This window comes from Eumetopias jubatus, unplaced genomic scaffold (assembly GCF_037043125.1).
Source record: "Eumetopias jubatus isolate StellerSeaLion01/CBP00866 unplaced genomic scaffold, mEumJub1_p1.0 scaffold_9, whole genome shotgun sequence".
Taxonomy (NCBI): Eukaryota; Metazoa; Chordata; class Mammalia; order Carnivora; family Otariidae; genus Eumetopias; species Eumetopias jubatus.
This window is the reverse complement of record NW_028274815.1, coordinates 95,093,369-95,114,455: the sequence shown is the minus strand read 5'-3', so window position 1 is coordinate 95,114,455 and position 21,087 is coordinate 95,093,369. Positions and strand designations below refer to the sequence as shown.

The following is a 21,087-nucleotide window of genomic DNA, read 5'->3' as shown; positions in this document are numbered from 1 at the left end:
AGAAAAGCTGAATTAGTATGCTGAGTTAGTATACTGTTATATTAATATATCAGAATAAATATGCTGATAAAAAGAAAAGGAATGACAGAATATGAAGAAAGAAAGAAAAAGGAGCAGAAAGTAGAAAATAAAAACAAATTAGAATAAAGAGGCTGAACAAAGACAAAAGTATGTTCTTTGAAAAGACTAACAAAAGTTGACAAGTCTTTGGCAAGACTAGTGACAAAAATCAGAGAATATATAATAGGGCCAGGGATTAAGAAGTGCATATAACTCTTAGAGTGAAAGAGACACAAGATAGCCAGTGTATTTCAAAACTTAGATGGAATGGACAAATTTCTACACAAGTTTAGTTTATCTAAGCTGTAAACAAAACAAAAAAAAGAAAAGAAAACCTTAATATTCCTAAAATCATGGAAGAAAATAAGTCAATGGTTAACCTTCTCATAAATAAATGACTAGACCTAGATAGTTTTACCATTGAGGTCCAAATACTAAATAACACAGGAGCATGAACTCTAATTTTATAAAAATTCTTGCTGACTACAGAGAATGAAACAATACTTCAGTCATTCTGTGATAGTATCTAACCCTGGAATCAAGCCTGATAAGAACAGGATGGGGAAAGAAAATTACAGGCCATAAATATAAATGCAACTTTCCTGAACAAAATGTTAGTCAAATCAGACATGGTACTGTATAAACCAAGGTGAGTTTATCCCAAAATTCAAGGTTACTCTAATATGAACAAATTGATAATGAATTTATAGCTTCTGGTAATGGGAAACTAGAAAAGGTAGACTAAGCCATTCACTGAAGACCACTGAAGAAGTTAGTCAAAATACCAATCCCCCCTCCAAAAAAAACAAAAAACAAAAAAACCCCCAAAAAACCCAAAGAACCCCCACAACCCAGAAACCCTTAAAAATCATCAAAGAGCTAACAAGGCAGTGATGGCTGGTAGGCTGCTAGAGAGAGAACAGGGCAGGAGCTGATTCCTTGGAGGCAGCCAGGAGGCTGAGCTGGGCTTATTAGTTTGGAGGCAGAGGATGAGAAACTGTTGTTCCCCTCCACCACTGCTCCCAGCTTTGGGCTTTACCTTGCAAGGACAGGTTGCAACTTTTCATTATACAGGTGGCTCAGAAAACCTCTATATTGGTAATAGACCGCTAGCAACCTCAGATGCCTAGCAGAAGCAACCAAAATATTTCCAGACATTGCTGTCTCCTAGGGTACAAAATCACTTCTGGCTGAGAATTACTAACCTATACATACACCATTTTTATAAGTTTTTGGTTTATCCTTCCATTTTCTTCTTCATTAAAAAAATAACAGGGAATACACGTATATATTCGTAATCTTGTTTATTGCCCTACAAAATGTAGCATGCCATAATCTTCTGTACCTTACTGTTTTCACTTAATAGTAATAGTAGCACACATTAAAAAAATTAAGTGAAGCATTTTCTTGACACAATTCTTACTATACGTTTTAGTATGTGTACGAGTAACGTGGAAGAGTGTTTTTTTTTTAACATTAACTGTTTACACATAAATTTGTATCTTAAAATCCTAAAATAGTTTACCTTTTAGTCAACATTTACCTTGCACATTCATTTGGTTCCTCTGTGGCATTCTTCAGTAAAATATTTATGAGGTAATGCTAAAAACACAAAATTAAGTAAAATAAAAACTTTGTTTAGTAGTTGGTTTCCCACATGGTCTGACTGTGTTCCAGGCAGTCAGGAGCTACTGAAGGACCAGGGAGCTCTGGAGAGGCTCCCAACAGAGAGAACCTGGGGGGAAGGGAACACAGGGCTTGGGGGAGTAGCCTGGTGGTGGTCTCAGCCAGGGACTCCCTGGGCAAGTAAGCCAGCCTAGAGAAGAGGGTTTCTGGGCATGCAGTAAAAACCTAGCAAAGCCATTGAGACTTCAGATAGGAAAAGCTGTTTTCTTTTACTTCAATTACATTATATATTGTATGTTAAATTATATATTATAATTATGTACCATAATTAGATAGATAGATTGATTCTGAGATTAGAAAAGCATTTTTTGTTTGCCCCAAAGTCAGTTAAGGGGAGAACAAATGCTTACTTTTATTCTCTAAGGAGTTAATAACTTGACATCTCAAATTATTAGTAGTATTAAATCAGGCTAACAATGGGACTGAATATTTGGCTAACTTCAATTATTTCTTACAAACTCATTTGATGCACTAATGCGACACAATTAAACCTAAAATTATTACAAAGGATGATTCATTACATAATTACAATCCATAGGCATGATAAACAGATCTAATAAAAAACACCCGAGGAGCCTATCAGTTATAACTGCCATATGCTCTGAATCTAATACGTTTAATCCCCCTAAAAGAGCTTTCTGGAAAAAACAACAACAACAATAACTACTGAAAGATTTAAACAATAAAGCAGAACTTTCAGGGATAAGTAGATCAATGTATGATAATGGAAGAGAGGACCACATAGCTAGAATTATAAAATGCTAAACTTGAGATTCAATCAAATGCATGCGGTACCTTGACATCTTCAGTTCCTGTGATGACTTTCTTGACTTCTGGCACAGACTGCAGTAAAGGGATGTCCCGGTAGGTATTTGGAAAGCAGACAAGAGAACCGAGAATGGTGAGAGCTTCTGAATGAGGCGTCTGCACATAAAAAAGTGAAAACACCTATTTTTCTTCTTCTAAGCCAGAAACTTTACATAAGCAACATGCTTTACTTTTTCATGATTTTGAGAGGGAATCTTCACAATTATTTTATCCTAGATAAGAAGTATCAAACTATGCCAGGTTATTTCCCTCCACGTGAATGAATATTTAAGCAAGAGAGGTTTGCGTAAATGAAAAAGCAAATTTCCAAGGAATGGAAATTATCACTATACTTGTATAAAAAGCATTGTGAAAACAGGTCTTCAGATGCATTCAGAGGTCAGAAGAGCAAATGACTCAATCATGACTTTTACCTTTTATTTTTTATTTTTTTTAGTCTTAATGTTCTTAACAAAGAAGGGTGAGTGATATCAACTCAATATTATTTTTGCTCGAAGACAGTTAAAAAAATTCATAAGGAAGAGGGGTTGGGGTTGAATTTCAAAAGGCAGAGAAAGACAGCAGACACCATCTACCAAATTTCCTGTCTCATCAAGAACACTTTGCAAAATAACATGTAGTGTCTGATATCTAGTGGGATACAAAATCACTTATTTGTCCATTATTGGAATTAGGTATCTATTAAAGGAGACACTTCACTAGATTTCAATCTAGCCAACACTTACTAGCAGCTATGATTAGCCAAGAATGGGGCGGGCAACAGGATTACAAAGGTATGCCATTCGCCCACCTACCCACCTGTCCATCTACCCTTCTGTCTCTCTACTATTATCTAATAATTATAATAATAGCAGCTAACACTTACAGTGCTAGGCACTGTTCTAAATGCTGTACAAGCATTTCCTCATGGAATACCCTCAACAATCTAATTAAGTAGATACTATTACCATTTCCACATTACAAGTGAGGAAACTGAGGCTCAGAGAAATTAAGTGGCTTGTCAAGTGACACACTCTGATTTGCAGCGAGGCCATCTAACTCCAGGGTCCACAGTGGGCCTATTTTGTTAAGCACTTGGGCGTACGAAATGAAAGCGAGTCTCCCTCCCCCAGAGAGATGGTGGTGTGGCATGCGGGGTGTGGGAGAGAGGCAAATAGCACTGACACAGCTATGAGAACCAGATAGCAGGGATATCATGGGAGCCCAGAACATTCATGTTTTATCTCACTTTGTTCTCATCAGCACACAGGTCCAAAGGACAATATAAAACACACAGAATACTCTCTGGAACCCAAAATGTGGCAATGATTTGTTCTGCTCAGGACAGTTAGGGACACGAAGACACACTGTTGCTAGAAGTCACATAGTGCTGCAGGGAGCCAACCAGGCCGGCAGAGTGAGGGAGCGAGGTGAGGGGCAAGAGGCCAGTGCAGGCAGTGGGAATGGAAAAGGCAGAAGACCCGGGGCACCTGTGGGCCTGTAAAAGGCCCAGGTGCACAGAGCCCAGAGGCCATGTGGGTGTGCTGCAGGGATTGGAGGAGCTCCAGGGGGCAGAGTCTGAGAAAAGCACTGGGGTTCCCAGGTAGCGACCCCCAAGCCACGTGGCACAGTGCCCGTCTCATTGCACCCGAGGAGTGGTGCCATCAGAACGGAGCAGGAGTGTGGGGTGGACGCTCTCAGGGAGAGCAGAGCATCAGGTGCTCACTGAAGCCCAGGTCAGGTGAGAGTGACAGCAGCTCCGACTGTAACCATGGCCATGGCATCAGGCATGAAGTCGCTATATCCTTAATGGTTTATTTCATTTTTTTTAAATACAAAGACTTGAAACCACTGGGGCAAAATGAAAATGTTAAGACTTGCCAAAGTTGGTCAGTGAATACAGTTGTTATGTGACCTCTACCATACAAAGCCCTGTGGTCACCACCCAGGCCTTTCCTCACCTGACCCCTGGCCAGTGTAGGACGCAGGCTCCCTTGGGCCTGGGAACACTTTCACCATTTGGCCCTAAGGCGATCTGACAGTCTCATGGAATGGAATGCCTCATTTCCTTAGGATCCAAACTCTGTGACGCTGAGTGTGGTCCTGTGCCCTCTTCTCTCTCAGATCTATGCTCACTCCCAAAGGATATCCAACCCATGATTTCAATGCCTCCTACATGTTGGATTCCCCAACATTTCTCTCTATACCAGACTGCCTTCCCTGAAGTCTCCCCTGAAGTCCAGGTTTGTATGTCGTGCCCCCTCAGGGGCCAAGAGGCATCTCACACTGACGGGCTCCACCTGACCAGAGCCCTGTCCTTCTACCCCATCTCCATCAGTCTGTCCCCTCATCTGCTGCCTTTCTTTTCCTTTATTTTTATGTTAAGAAGATCTTTAAATAAAAAGGGAGAAAGAGTGTTACGCCTAACTACCCAACATCTAGATTCAAGATTTTACCACTCTTGCATCATCTGTATCTGTTTCATTTTTTTCATTTCAATATTTAAAATTCACTAAGAAGTTTCCACTTTCAATATTTTAAAGTGAATTCAAGACATTGTCATTCCACCTCTGTGGTCCCCAACATCCCCGTTCAGGGTTTTTTCTTTGCATACATCACTTTCTGATGTGTTATATAGTCATTCTGTGTTTGTAACCCCAATGAAGACAGGGTTAGATGGTTTTCACTACTTCTCTACCCCAGTAGGTGCTCAAAAAGTATCTCAAGATAAGGGGTGGCTGCTGATGAACACCGATGGCCTTTCAGGTCTCTGCTTCAGCATCACTTCTCCCATGAAGACTTTTCTAATGTAGGTCTTCTTCCCCTCCACCTCTCACAAAGCAGAACGAACTATTCCTCTGTTGCCTTCCCTCTGGGGTCTGGATGTGATTCTACTGTGGCTGCTAGAAACTTATGCACAGATATTAACACTGAGTTTACCCAGCTGATTCCTTGAGGGTAGGGGCCCTGTCATACTCATCCAGGCCAGGTCCCAGCATGTAGTGGATCCACAGTAAATGTTTCTCAAACAGCCTTGCTTTGTCAGTCCTCTCTAATCGCTGCCCTTTATCTACCAGACAATCTTGGTTTAGACTTCATCGATTCCTTTCCCTGAGTGGCCTTAATTACTGTGTCATGTGAGCCTGGCTTGAACTGTGGACTTTAATTTTTAAAGATGATTTTATTTATTTACGAGGGGGGAGGGGCATAGGCGGAGGGGCAGGGCCAAGCGGACTCCCGGCTGAGTGCGGAGCCCGATGTGGGGCTCAATCCCATGACCCTGAGATCATGACCTGAGCCAAAACCAAGACACTTAACCAACTGAGCTACCCAGGCGCCCCTGAGCTGTGGACTTTTAGATTGCATGCTAGACTATGTAATAATCAGATACAAAACATTAGAGCTTAAATAAAATAAGGAGTTGTTACACAGCTTTATTCAATGAATATGGTAAATCTAAATAATTTTTTGGCCTAAGCACTGAGCCTGGGGTGAGTCCCAATTTCCACACAGAAGAATGAGGCCTGTGTGCCTAAGCATATTCTCTAGGGTAGAGAATCAGTACAGTACAAGGCAACACTAGGATGGAACCCAGGTCTGACCCCACAGAGCTCCAGGGTCTAGCATGAGAAGGGGATTATAAGTAACACGCTATCTTATGTGCACACTATATCTGTTCCATTGGTGATGGACATCTGGATTAGTTGTAGTTTTCAGCTACTACAAAGGACGTTTATTGAGCACAAGCTCCTGCCTATCTCTTGGGGACCCGTGCATGTACATGTCTTTCCCCAGTTGCCTCAGCGGGGCAGATCTGCATAGCAGAGGTACTTCAAACTTGTAATTGACTCTTGTTAACCAAAAATTCTGAGTGAGTAGGTGTGCCCCATCCAAACACCTCTCACCTGTTCCCCTACAACTTTAAACCTCAAGTTTAAACTGAGAGAAATTCAAAGTAATTCAGATATAACTCTCACTTCCGCATGACCACATGTTCTCTTTCTTGAAAAAAAAAAACTGGGGAAGCTACTTTAACAGCTTATCTAGCCAAGAGATAAATTTTCACCGAGAATGACCACCATGCATGATATTATCTCTAGAAAGGGTGCCAGCATTTTTACAGGAAATTCTAATAGCAAGTAAGGAAATCGTCAATAAAGAAGTATGATTTTCCTTCCTGTGCCCTGTGAGTTTCCTCAATGTTGATCTAAATGCTTAAAAATAAATTTGAAGGTTCTTTTTTTTTATTAGATTTTATTTATTTCTTTGATAGAGAGAGACACAGCGAGAGAGGGAACACAAGCAGGGGGAGTAGGAGAGGGAGAAGCAGGCCTCCCGCCGAGCAGGGAGCCCAATGCGGGGCTCGATCCCAGAACCCTGGGATCATGACCTGGGCCGAAGGCAGACGCTGAACGACTGAGCCACCCAGGCGCCCCAGATTTGAAGGTTCTTTGAGAATGATTATCCTAAAATCTTTTTCAGATATAAAGAATCATAAAAATTTGTCATATTCCTCACAAAAAAAGTTGAACAAACCCAACATTTTTCTTCCTTTTTTTCTTCTACCTTTCTTTTCTTCTTTCATCCTTCCTTTTTGCTCCTCTTTTCCCTTCTCTTTGCTTTTTACTTTATCCTTATAAGAAGTTAGCACATGAAAATACCAGTGTGAAATACCAGCTACATAAAGTATTAAAAAACAACTTAATTTAAAATCCAGGGTTGGAGTTTGATTTACCCTGCACAGGAGAAATAAGTAGAGTGAAAAAGTAACAATATACCAAATAAAATTTACATAGCTAGATGCTCATATTGATTTCAGTACAAGTCCCTGGCAAACAATAAAGCTAATTTCATTCACACCATCTGCAGAGGAAAACAATGAGTCTGAACAGGTAACAGTTGTATAGAGCACAAAAGTGAGAGGCCCTTTAAATTGAAATGTAGAAGAGTGTTCTCTCAAAAGGCATTATTAACACATTGCCCCAATAGTGGAGGTAAATGTGGAGACTGCAAATAATTTCTTTTTGCAGCCCTGAATGTTCACACTTAATCTACTTGATTCTAGTTTTTTAGTACAAGAATTTTGTCAGTTTTATTGCACATTAATAATATATATTCATTATCTGCTTAAAATTTAAGTGTTCTAACATTTCTAACTTTTTTAAAAAATATTTTCTATTAGACTTATTATAAGCAAGATAACAATTTAAGAAATTACTGATAATGTACACTTAAAATTCTCTCTTTACTACAGACATCTCCTCTGTGCCACCATTTACTGGAAAATGCTAATAGACTCTAAGAGATAAGTCCTGCTTCTGACTGTGTAAATGTGCTGAAATATTAGTGAGGATATGATTTTTCACACTCTGGCCTTTTGATGAAACGCCTTCCCAATACCAGTGTGTCATCTTATCCTACAATTTCACACATCAGCTGCCAGGGCATCTACCCGAGAGCCCAGTTTCACATTGCACTAATGAGTCAACACCTGTTAAGAGTGGAGAAATCTGAACCTTGTTAGCAATTGTGAAGCCTCCTGGGAGTTTGGATGCTGAGCATTGTCATACTCACCGCCGGCGTGTCTGTACTGAGGACCCTGGCAGCAGCCGTGATGAAGTCCCCCACCAGCATTGAGAAGCCAGGCAAACCCAGGGAGAAGAAGCGGGGTGGACAGTGCCTTATAATGGTGTTTAAGATATCCTAAAAGGGAAGATAAGAAAACACAACTGTAATTTTCAACAACAAAATTCCAAAGTTGTCAGCTCATTGGTACATATGGCCACTGTGTGATAAACTGAGAGAACACAGGTCACAGAAATTTTTCAGTAAAAGGGGTACTGGAAGATGAGCTGGCCCAGGGCCTATTGTACCCATTTTACAGGTAAGAGAATGGATACTCAGTTGTAAGATGACAAAATCTAAGTCATGGCATTGGGACTAGCCACTCCTTCTGTCTTCCACCTTAAGGTGAGCTCTTCGGACAAGCTACAGGAGTGTCGAGGTAGATATACAAATAAAACCTGCAAACATCTATCACTTCCAGAATTCTTCCATTTTCAGAAGTTAAAGCACACTATTACATTAAAAAGTCTTCAAGTAGGCAAAGACCTGGAAATTTTCACTCTTTGGATAACTCTCTGTGTTAAACAATGGGAATGAATGGAGTGTGGTCAGAGTCTAAGCTCAGGGAGTTGGCGTGGCTCTGGGTACAAGTGTGATCGTGAGGTCAAAGTGCAAATACAGCAGTTGCCTTTTACATGGGGTGCAGCATGAAGACCACTGACTGCCCAGACACCTGGTGTTGCTGTGTCTGGAACAGCCTGTCCTTGGTGGGGGGCAGGCCAGCCCCTGGCCGCCAGCTCTGCTGTGAGGCAGCCACCATGTCCCAGCCTGGGGCAAAGCAGGGCTCCACTACTGGACAGCGTTCGTGCCACCCACGGCCAGGACACATCTCCGTAGCCATCTGTGCAAGTGTGTGTGTGCATGGGGGATTAGTCAGAGCACCACAAACTTCTTCTATGCAGTTCTAGGCCATGCACATTAGTCAAACATACTGAAGTACTAGACTTCATGTGTCTTGTAGTTATTCAACCTATAGTTAGTCCCAAAATACAAGAAGCAAAATACAAAAAAAAAGTCTGGTTTCTTTTCTCAGATTTCAGTGCGGCTATTTAAGAAGCCCTTTAAAATAATCCGGGATTTAATTTCATTAAGTTAGAGCAAAGTAGTAGCAACCTGCTAAATTCTAACATAAGTCCTTTGTGACAAAAATAACCTCATTTCACAACCTGTAATCTTGAAAGAGAATTTTTATGTGTTCACAATACATTTTTTTTCCCAAGACTTATTTTTTTCCTTACACAGTGGATTCATTTAGTTTCTACAAATTGTGCTGTTTATATCCTTAAAATGACTGTACAATGCTTACTCTTTTAGAGTTCAGATATGGTCAATAGTTTCGCAAGTACTAATTTAAAGTTTTAGCATTTCAGCAGAATTTGTCCTATACCAAAAATAAATAGGTAAGTAGACAGACAGATAAAGGAAGGAAGGAAAGAAAAACCTGACCCACACTTCTCCCAAGTTAATGTTTAACCCCGCTTTAATCACATCCTTTGATACACTTTAGGGTCCATATCAGCCAAAGTAAACATTCTAAGGGGCTCAGCAGATGGATGCTGCAGTTTAGAAAGTGTGTAGTAAACTCAAGCTCCAAGAGTGGAACAAAAGATCCACCTTTTTCATAATTAAGCCTCTGATTAATGCCCTGGGCTCCTCACCACACACCTGTAATTACTCACAGAGGTACGCATTGTGCTGGGCCTTGTCTCAGAATATCAGGCATCAAGCTACCCAGCAGCAGATGGGAGCACATTTCTGTTGACATATCCCGCAGTGAAAGGATTCGTGCAAACCTGGCCAGCAAGGTAGCAGAATGCCATGCATCTGAAGATTAATAATGCAAACAACCATGTTGTTAACTTTGTTATGTGTGTGCTAATTCCATCTGTTGAGATGAGGAACTAAGCTTTGAACCCTGTCGATTTTTTTAAAAAATCTTTGGCGTATTACTTAAATAAGCCATTTTCACCACCGGAATTTAGAGTTTTAACTTTCAAAAAATGCTTTTCTGGGACAAGTTTGTGGGAATTATGAACTGACTCTTTTAATAAGCTAGGGCCAGAATCTGTACATGAAATCCATTTTGCCTCACAAGATTCACATGTGTAAAGGTAATGCCCTGTAAATGGGGCATTCACAAAAAATTACAAAGTTGCCATTGATGCTAAAGACAGCAGAAATGCATGGAGCGGAGATAAACTCACCCGGCTCCCCACCCCCTGGATGCGGGCCAGTCACTTCAACGGAACCGGTTTCTATGGGCAAGAAGATTGAGAAGAGAGGGCAAAATAACAGATGGCTAGCCTACCCTACCCTGCCACCCACGTAAGACAGAGCCCTGAGGAAAAGCGGGGCTGGGCTAGCTGTCTCCAGTTAAAGGCAGCACTGGGGTAGGGGTAATGTGGAAGTCAAAGGGGGAACTATATGGCCAGTCAGCCAAATTATGGCCATATGCCTGCTTATTGCTTATCCACGTTGGAATGGAACAACCCAAATGTTCTCTCTTTGTGATAACATGTGAAAATTAGGAATAACTGTGTGGTGTTCAAAAGAGAGCCACTGCATATTCCCAACAGAGGGATATCCACCAAGGGTTCCACTCATTGCTAGTAGAATCTTCCTTTCCCCTTCCCCTCCAGATGTAAGATCACAACTACTGCTGGAATCTCCAGAAAATAAAAATCTGGAGACTCTGAAACTTGCTACACGGTCTCCAGGGTTTCAACTATAGACGGAACAGGACGGTGCTTCCCAAATGTTAATTATTCAGGTAGGACCTCATGCCTTTTGCCATATCCATGTCCAAAGTGAGCATTATTTGTCTGTTTTTGAAAGCAAGTCATTTTTTTAACTTAAGTAAGATTATTCTGGAAAACTAGTATCCTATGTCACAAATAGAAAATAACCCTTCTGTCAAAACACTAACAGTAAACCAAGGCTACAGCATTTTTGTTAAATAGCACTGCCTGACAGAGGCGCCCCTTGTTTTTATTTGTTTGTTTATTTGTCAGAGAGAGAAGGAGCACAAGCAGGCAGAGCTGCAGGCAGAGGGAGAAGCAGGCTCCCTGCCAAGCAGGGAACCCGATGTGGGACTCGATCCCAGCACCTTGGGATCATGACCTGAGCCGAAGGCAGACGCCCAATCGACTGAGCCACCGAGGCGTCCCAAGTCTCTCCTTGTTATGAAGGGTGGCTTGATCCTGAGGGTGGTGTGAGAGTTCTGTGCCCACTCCAGCTGGCCTACCTGAGAGAGTCTCAGGGACCGGTGGAGGTGAGGAGGGGCCATTGTTCTTACTGGGTGACTAGATGCTGTTTAGTGAAACCTCCATGGTGACCACCGACGGGAAATGCCCCTGCACTCAAACCTTGGTGTGATGAAAAGAGCTCTGGGGCTGGGGCCTCGAGGCTTAGATTCAAGGCCTAGTGTATGTGACTGTGGGCAGATCTTACCATGCCTAGGGCTTCATGTTTCTCTTCCATTAAAGATGGATACAGAGTCATATCTAATGGTATAGTATGTGAACACATGCCTTTCTAAACTGAAAAGGGCCATACAAAAATAAACAGAGTAACAAATTTTTTTTTCAAAAAGGGAAGGACTCTGAAAGACTTTACTTTCTAGAATTTACTTTGTAGATTTACTTTGTAGAATTCAGTGGACTATTATTTTGCTGATATTCAAAAAGAGCAAAAGATTTCAAAGGTGGCACAAATAAGCCTCTCAGATTACATTATCCCAGATATTAAAAAACTCTAGAAATTAATGCTCTCAGATAACATTCTTAGCAAAGCATTCTAGCAATTAGCTATAATGTATATAATTTCCAAGGCAAATAATAAAATAAAAACAGGAAAATGGTATGTTTAGACTTTCTAGCTTTCATTCTTCTCAGTTCTAGAATGTACCTGAAACAAGTGAATCTGGTAGCAAAAATAGTTTCTTTTTCCATAATCTAAAGAGACTAAAATATAATAAGCCCAATGAAAAATGGACAGGAATCAGTTTATTCTTGAAAATTGACCAGTATGAGGCGCAGACAAAACTCTTTCACACGGTTTTGTTCAAAGGAAATAAAATTCATTCTGCAAAATGCTGCCATATAGTAAACAGACAACCAAAGTAGTATTTTTCTGTTTTTGGTTAAAAGTCCGCATGCATGCTACACATTGAGTGTGAAAGTGGATTGTACGATGATAATTGTGAATTTGCAGCTTATCAAAAGATTCTGGCTTATGAGAAAGTAACTGGTGAGAACATCTGTCTCTTATCACTGATCTCACAAAAAATCAGGTAATTCAAATAGAGGCGTGTTGTTTCCTCTCCTCCAAAGCACGGTTCTATAAACACAAACCGCATTCAGCCTGGTAAATGAATCGCTTTAATTGAATGCTATGTACACAGTAACTGGAAAAACCATAAGTGATAAGAAAAACATATGGTGATGGCAACAGAAATTGGTTTATTCATTTTGCATAGTGTTGTTTCTTTAGTTCTCTTATAATTGACCTTTAGAACGATGTGTAAAATAATTTTGTTTATTATGGCTCCAAACCTTCCAACAATTACACAAAATGAAAATTTAAAAGGAAGGATTCATTCTGGAAGCATTTCCATTGTTTACATAATTGCACAGCTATAATTTAGTGCTCGTGTTGTTATGGAAAATAAAAAAAGGGCCATTACAGGCCATTTCAATTCAAAATATTGCACAGTGGTGTCAGAAATGGGGGAAAATGTTCACCTTAAAGCAGTTTAAAATGGATTAACCCTGTAAACAAAAACATTTCAATATAGTATTCTATGAAACACAAATGTTCAAGAAGTAGCCATCGTTCAAAGGGAATTAGAAATGTTGCAACTGTACTTTCACACCAATTACATATATATTATTCACTTAATATTTGCTCACGGCCCAGCAGATGATGGTTGTAACACAATAGCCGACCATCTGTCTCCCTGCCTTTCCTTAGCGGACTCGCGCCTGCTCCTCAGGAGCAAACAGATCTGGTTATTCCACCTAAAGTCACTCAGACCTTCCAGGAGGCCAAACAGAATTGTTAAGAAATAAAATTTATGTGTACAAAATCACTGAACTCCTTCTCTAATTTTTTACTTTAAGAAAAATAAAATGCTACATAATGAATAACTTCATTATTTTTCAGAGAAGATACCTGCCTTTTATCTAGAAAATTCTAGAGGGAGGTCTTTTGTTTGGTAAAAGAGAGAATGTTCAGATCTGGTTATCTCATTAATCTGGTTAATGAAAAGGTTCAACCCATTCCACGCCCAAGTAGAATTACTAATTACCAAAATATCTGAATGCAAAAGGATACTTTTAACACTAACCCTGCATATAATTTAAACTTTAACAATTAAAAAGGTAGCTACAATCCTGTAGTACCTTGAGGACATATTTGTAAGTATCAATTAACTCCTTAGGGAAGTTCAGAAATGCTGAGTGACAAAAAAAAAAAAAAAATTTAGTTACCAGAAGAACAGATCCCTCAAAGTCCCAAAGCCTTGGCCTCTTGTTTCTGCTAGTAGGTCTTTGCTCCTCCACTCCGTGCAAGACACCCTTTATACACCACAAGCTGCTACCTGGCCTCTTCATACTCTAACTTGGTTCAGACAGGACTTTTTGTTGATAAAAATAAAGCCTTTAGGATTACGGCCTTTTAAAAAGAGCACAGCAGATCATGTCATGAGCACTGTGCTTCTGGAAGAGTCACTGAAAAAAAAAACAACAACACAGAAGAAAGCTAAAAATTCCTTTCAAGATCTGAGTCAAGGAATATGTGGTATACACTACACATTACCTGTTAAAAGGGCCATGAATGGTTATGATCTCTTTGGAGAAAAAGCAGAGATTTTTGTAAATGGGGGACAAATGTGACCTCTCTGGGTGTAACTATGTTACCAAGGCCAGAAGAAATATGACAGGACAGAGTAATTGGGTTCTGTAGCTGGAGAAACAAAGTCACCTAGTACTTCTCACCATGAAATATGCTATGGAGAAGACACTGAGTTTCCCTGACAGCAGCGTGCAAAGGAAAAAGGGAGTGAGAACCCTGAAATGAACTTTTGATGGCCACAGGAGCTGCTTTGACCATTTGCATGAAATCAGGATTTCAGGAGTGACAGAACATCAGGCAGATGGCAGAGACAGTCACTGCAACCCTCAGCTCTTAGGAGAGCCTTCACTGTTTTTTATGATTGCTTGCAATTAATCCTGCATCTGTGAGGAAGAACTCTGCTAGCCTTCAAACTGATGAAGACTGACTGCTTCAGGAAAAATGGGGGATTGGCTGACTGACTGATTTTAAGAAACACTATATGAATTTTATTTTATACTGAAGTTGATATGTTGCCAGATTGTCTTAATTACTTCTTTTTCTTTCTGTTATCTGTAAGAGCGTTATTGAGAGTGCTGAATACTCACCACCATATCACCAGGGAGAGCTTTATTGAGATATAATTTACATGTGATAAAATATACCCTTTAAAGTGTACAACTCAGGAATGCCTGGCTGGCTCAGTTGGTTAAGCATCTGTCTTCAGCTCAGGTCATGATCCCGGGGTCCTGGGATCAAGCCCCGAGTCAGGCTTCCTACTCCATGGGCAGTCTGCTTCTCCCCCTACTCGTGCCCCTCTTCAAATAAATAAAATTTTAATGCGTACAACTCAGTCATTTTCAGTATATTCATAAAATTGTGCGCTATCACCACTATCTAATTCGAGAACATCTTCATCACTCCAAGACGAAAACCCTCTACCCATGAGCAGTTATTCTCCATTCCTGCCCACCAGGCAACCACTCATCTACTTTTCTGTCTCTATGGATATGCCTGCCCTGGGTATTTCAGAATATGGACTCATATACTACGTGGTGGGTTTTTTACCGGGCTTCTCTCATTTGGCAGGTTTTCAAGGTTTATCCATATTACTGCATGTAGCAATATTTTATTCCTTTTCGCGGCCCAATAATATTCCACTGTGTTGATACACCACATTTTGTTTATCCTTTCATCAGCTGATGGACATTTGGGTTGTTTCTACCTTTTGGTGATTGTGAATAGTGCTACTATGCAAATCTGTGTACTAGTTTTCGTTTGAATACCTACTTTATTGTCAATACTTTTGGGCATATACCTAGCAATGGAATTGCTGGTTCATATGGTAATTCTATATTTTAACTTTTGAGGAAGTGACAAACTGTTTTCTATAGCAGCGTCACCATTTTACATTCTTACCAATAACATATGAGGGTTCCAATTTCTCCACTTCTCATCATTTATTTTTCATGTTTTTTAAAAATTATAGCTATTCTAGTGAATATGAAGTGGTATCTCACCATGGCTTCGATTTTTATTTCCCTGGTGACTAATGGTGTTGAACATCTTTTCACAAGATGTTCACATTAACATCATTCACTTGTTGAAGAGGCTATTCTTCTCCCACTTAACTGTCTTGACCCCCTTGTCGGAAATTAGTTGACCAGAGATATATGGGTTTATTTCTGGACTCTCAATTCTATTCCATTGATCTATATATCTAACCTTTTACCAGCACCAATACCGTTGTGATTGCTGTAGCTTTGTAGTGAGTTTTGAATAGGGAACTGTGAGTCCTCCAGCTTTGCTCTTTTTCAAGACTATATTAGCTATTTGAGGTTTATTGCAATTGCCTACAAATTTTAGGATCAGCTTTTCCATTTCTGCAAAAAAGGCCTTTGGAATTTTGATAAGGATCCTACTGAATTTGCAGATCAACTTGGGGAATATTGTCATCTTAACAATATTAAGTATTCCAATCCAGGGATATGGGACATTTTCCCACTTATTTTGGTCTTCTTTAATTTCTTATAGCAACGTTTTATAGTTTTCAGTGTATCTCTTTCATTTCCTAGGTTATATTTGTTACTAAATATTCTGTTCATTTTGATAAATGAAACTGTCTTCTTAATTTCATTTTCATATTGTCTATTGTGGTGTATAGAAACACAGTTAATTTTGTATATAGATCCTGTATCCTGCAACTTTGCTGAATTAATGTTTTCATTCTAATAGGAGTTTTTTGTGAGTGTGGGAATTCCTTAGGGTTTTTATATACAAGATCACGTTGTCTGTGATTATAGATAGCTTTCCAGTCTGGATGCCTTTTATCTCATTTTCTTACCTAACTGCCCTGGCTGTAATTTCCAGTACACCACTGAATAAAAGCTATGAGAATGAACATCCTTCTTCATCTTAGAGAGAATGTGGAAGTTTAAAATGGAAAGGCCATTGTTCCTGGGGTGGGAAGAAAGCCAGAGCCTGTGACGTGGCATTCAACCTTTTCTCAAAATATTTTTGGAGATTAGCAAATTAGTGCAAGGATGCTCAGGGTACTTGGAGACCAGATGCACTGAGAAAGAACTCACCCCTCCATCATATGAATTGAGTCATTCTCTCAGCCCTAAGTCCTTAGCAACATGAATGAAATATAAAGCCCCTTTTACTCTGACCAACAACACCCTGTTTGCAGCCCACAAATCAGGAGGAGCTGCTTCCATGTGGGCTTCCTATAAAGGGCATTTCACAGCTCACTGGGGAGACTAACAGAGAGATGGCAAACCCATCAGGAAATTCCGGCACATTTATGATTCCATAAGATGAAAAAAACTGTTTGGAGGGTTGTAGAGAGATGTGACTTACCAGCTGCACCAATCATGCCTTGAAGACATCACGGCCTATGTAATGACTGTCTTAGTCGTGACCCTGATGAGCCTCAAATCTACAACATTACAGTTTGTACAACAGGCTGGTTTAATGAGGTTGATGCAGATGCTCAGAGCAGTTATTAACTCCTGACAATGGGACTTCAGCAAGTGAGGGCTTCAATGAGTCCCTGCTGGTGAGTAATGAGAGTGAAAGTGTTGAGGCTGCAGCAGACTCCCATGAGCACAAAGTCCTCTCAGAGTGCTGGACATGGATGCGGCACTCTGAAATGGGACCAAACCTGGTGGCAAAAGCCAAGGGACAAGTAGACACAGAAAGGCATTTGTAATAAGGGCCAGGGAGCAGGGTGGATGAGGTGGGATAGTAGGATGTTCAAATCTGCTTTTTCTGAGGCAGCCAGTTAAAGTCTCTCCACTTCCACCCCACTCCTCCACAGCCTTCACAACATTCTGGAGCAGAAGCAAAGGCAAAGAGTCACTGCCATCACAGATTACAGGACAGTTAGAAATGTACTTATGGAGCAGAATCATGCAAGTAACATCATTAAGGTAGAAATTACCGCAATGGGAGAAACATGCACTCATATAATTAATATAGGTGCTACAGCAACAGGCAGCCACATTGCTCCCAGGTATATTGTTCATCCTGTTCAGGAATGAATCAGCTAGAAATATATTCTTAGAATATTAAAAAGAAATTCTTGGATGAAACCATAGGCTTAATATAGTCAGGTGCTGCCTAACACCATGGCTGACAGGTGCAGTGAGGTTCAGTCAACGTTGCCTATGACGCCAAGCAGAATACTCATTCACTCTCATGCTGGAATCCAGGTTAGGATCTGACTGCACACTTGTATTACCTTAGAATGAAGTACAGAAATTTAGTAGGGGAAACATCTCTCTACTGAATTTGGGTAACAAGGATATTTAATGTGTTCCTTTGGAACCTTGCAAACCTAGAGAGGAAAGATCTAAGAGATCATCATTCAATTTTTTCATTTATGCAGAAATTGTCCCAAGGTCTGGACACAAACTCAAGCATGCTCCTCTTCCTTTGGAAGATAAAGTGTTAACACAGGATCAATGAAGCACCATTTGACGTTGGTGAGTAACGGGCCTCATATGTAGAGCCAGAGCATCATTCTGAGGGCATTACTTAGCTCTGAAACACAAATTATTCTTTCATCCCATTCACTCTGCCTCATAATCATTTATAAATGCAAATAATACTTTTTTAGAGCTATACTTTCAGGTGAAGTCAATAAATGCTCTGGCTTAAAAATGTGCTTCCAAAATATATACATATCCCTCTCATAGAAATATTATCAAATGAGGGAACTAGGTCATAAAATGCTATCTTCAAAATAGAAATGAGCCTCCCACCAGAATATTCTTAGGAAACTGTTGGACAAAAATTGAGCATGCATGCGTGCACGGGTGTGCATGTGTGTGTGCGTGTGCGCACACATTCATGCACGTGCGTGAGAGGCATAGGCACTGTGTGTGTAGGGGTGGTAGTTAGAGGATTCTATGGAAAAACACCAAGATATCTCCCAGGATTCTGACAAGAAATGAGGATTCCTACTTTTCTCTCAAATGAATACTAGAAAACCCACATCATTTGTGGCTTCTGTGTTCATTTAATACTGCCAAAAGATTTAGACATTCTGTTGTCAAAGATGAGTGTCCAGTGCATTTAAAAGTGTTTCCTTCTCCCTGCTGAAATTGGGAAGCCTCGTTCTCAGGTGTGGATGAAGGTCAGCCTGCTAGGTGGCATGGGGGTCTCTGGGCTCTTTGTTAGCCCATGACTAAGAACAGGTTAAAGAGGAAAGGCTCTTCCTATTGGAGCCTCCCATGTCCTCTGGTGTGTTCTCACACAGGAAAAGAAATACGCTTTGGAATATGATTATACATTCTTTTTATTCTAGGATAACATAAGATGCATGCTCTCTAGTTTGTTTCCTTGTATGTAAAATTACTCCACCGGGGCATGGGAGCAAAATCAAAGCTTTCCATATTTCGTGTTCTGTCAAAAAAAATAAATAAAAAAGGAAGAGAAAGAGGAGCAATGTGCTGGTCATTCAGTTCTGAGACTCTACAAACCCATCCCACCAACATGAGGTGGAGGTCTGGATGCGATATGTAGAGCAGTACCAACAGGGAACACTTTTAGTTTCATCTTGGGCAAGAGACTTACAAAGTCTTCTTTTTTATAATGTAATATGTGTTTGGACAATGAGCTCCCAAGAATGGCTTAAATCTGAGAGAAAATTCCCAAAGGGAGCTAGCTCTCTCAACCTACTTCTCAACCACTAAGAAAGCAGCAGTTTTGGCAAAGCCTGCCTGTTCCAATGATGGAGCGCCCAGTGGATGCAAATCCCACCACAGGAGGAAGGAAAGAGGTAAAGGTAAGGAATGAGACCATCTAGAATAATTAAATGACATTTAATGGGTCGACAAATGGCTTGCTGCTTCAAATTCTAGGAATAGATGTTTAACATTTTGGTTTCTGTTCTTTTTTTTATTTTATTTTTTTTAAGATTTTATTTATTTATTTGAGAGAAAGAGAATGAGAGATAGAGAGCACAAGAGGGAAGAGGGTCAGAGGGAGAAGCAGACTCCCTGCTGAGCAGGGAGCCCAATGTGGGACTCGATCCCAGGACTCCAGGATCATGACCTGAGCTGAAGGCAGTCGCTTAACCAACTGAGCCACCCAGGCACCCAACATTTTGGTTTCTGACTTACATATAATAAAATTCATTTGTGGGGCTTAAAAAGTACTTTCTTTAAACAAAGTTGCTTTCAGCAGATGTTGGAGAGGAGGAAGAAGGAAGAGGAGGGATTTGGATATAAGACTCCTAAAAGATAGCACTACTTTGATCTCCTGAGCATCAATTTCATCATCTGTAAAATGGGAATGAAAATGCAACCTACCCCACAGTGCTCTTAAAAAAGGGCGACAGAGACTGATTGGAAAGCATTTTGTAAATTCTAAAGCCTCATACATCATTGCTTGTATTAAATTATGACAGCATTTCTAATTATGATCTTATTAAAATATTAATTTTTCTAGGGCCAACTGAAAAAGAAGACTTGAAATAGATTTGATTTCAAATCCACTCATTAGGGCACCTGGGTGGCTCAGTCAGTTATTCTTTTTAGCTCAGTTCATGATCTCAAGGTTGTGAGATCGAGCTCTATGTCAGGCTCCATGCTGGATGTGGAGTCTGCTTAAGATTCTCTTTCTACCTCTCCTTCTGCCCCTCCCCTGCTCATGCTCTCTCTCTAAAGAAAAAAAAAATAAGTGCTTTTGTTAAAAAAAAAAACCCACTCATTTAAAAGGAGTCCAAAATGAAAGCCACATCATTCTGATAGTCTCCTACAAAAACATTTCACAATAAGTTGACAAAGTTCTTGAATGCTAACTCAGTTGCAGGTACCATGTCAGCCCAGGCTGTGAGGGGAATGAGGCAGAATAAAGGTGGTCCCTGCATTCCAGCAATGACCCCTCCGTGGTAGGGGACAGCTCTACATAGTTGGGAGTGAGGGCAGGCCAAGAGCACAGGGCTCCTGGAGGGGCACAGCCCAGCACTCTATGAGGACCCAGGGGAGTGAAGCAGACAGGTGACACAAAGGCCCTGAGTCTTGACAAAAAGACCATGCTGCACACATTCAATGCAAGACTCCAGTACAGGGTAAAAAAAAAAAAAAAAGGTAGATGTTTTATTTTGTCTTACTTTTAAAAGATTCTCTTCTTCTAAAATTTATTTAGCCCACAAATACCTACCAAAGAATATTTTTTCCATGGAAGAACAAAAGAAAAACCGTTGTTTATTGTTTCTTCAGAAAACAATGTTCTCTCTAAAATGTGTTCCCGTAAATAGCATTAATAGCTGAACAGTCTGCAATTACCACACTCCCACTTATTGTTATGTATTAAAAAGGAATCAACAGACAAAAAGAGATTATTCCCCACAAGGAGAGCACTTTCTCACAGAAACAAAACTTGCAATTTAGAATGCTTTTCTTGATGTTATTTCCTTGTATCCAAACCTATCCTTTATGGATTATAAACCACAGTCTTGACTTAAAATCTCTTATATTCAAAAATCAGTCTTTTCCACACAGGAGTTAAGGCATCTCCCTCCCCAAGTACAATTCAGTATTTGCAATGCTTCTAGAAGTCACCTCT

At 40.2% G+C, this 21,087-nt stretch overlaps 1 protein-coding gene across 4 annotated transcripts in view; it reads right to left on the bottom strand.

Annotated features, from left to right (window-relative positions):
* The window catches only part of RALGAPA2 (Ral GTPase activating protein catalytic subunit alpha 2), a 341,643-nt gene that overhangs the window by 134,154 nt on the left and 186,402 nt on the right, over window positions 1-21,087 (bottom strand). For all 4 annotated transcript variants that reach the window (XM_028123771.1, XM_028123769.1, XM_028123770.1 and 1 more), the window contains 3 exons: window positions 8,128-8,256; window positions 2,542-2,670; window positions 1,604-1,662 (listed from right to left, as the gene is read on the bottom strand). In XM_028123771.1, the coding sequence (XP_027979572.1) occupies window positions 1,604-1,662; window positions 2,542-2,670; window positions 8,128-8,256 (317 nt within the window). The remainder of the gene's footprint in view (window positions 1-1,603; window positions 1,663-2,541; window positions 2,671-8,127; window positions 8,257-21,087) is intronic.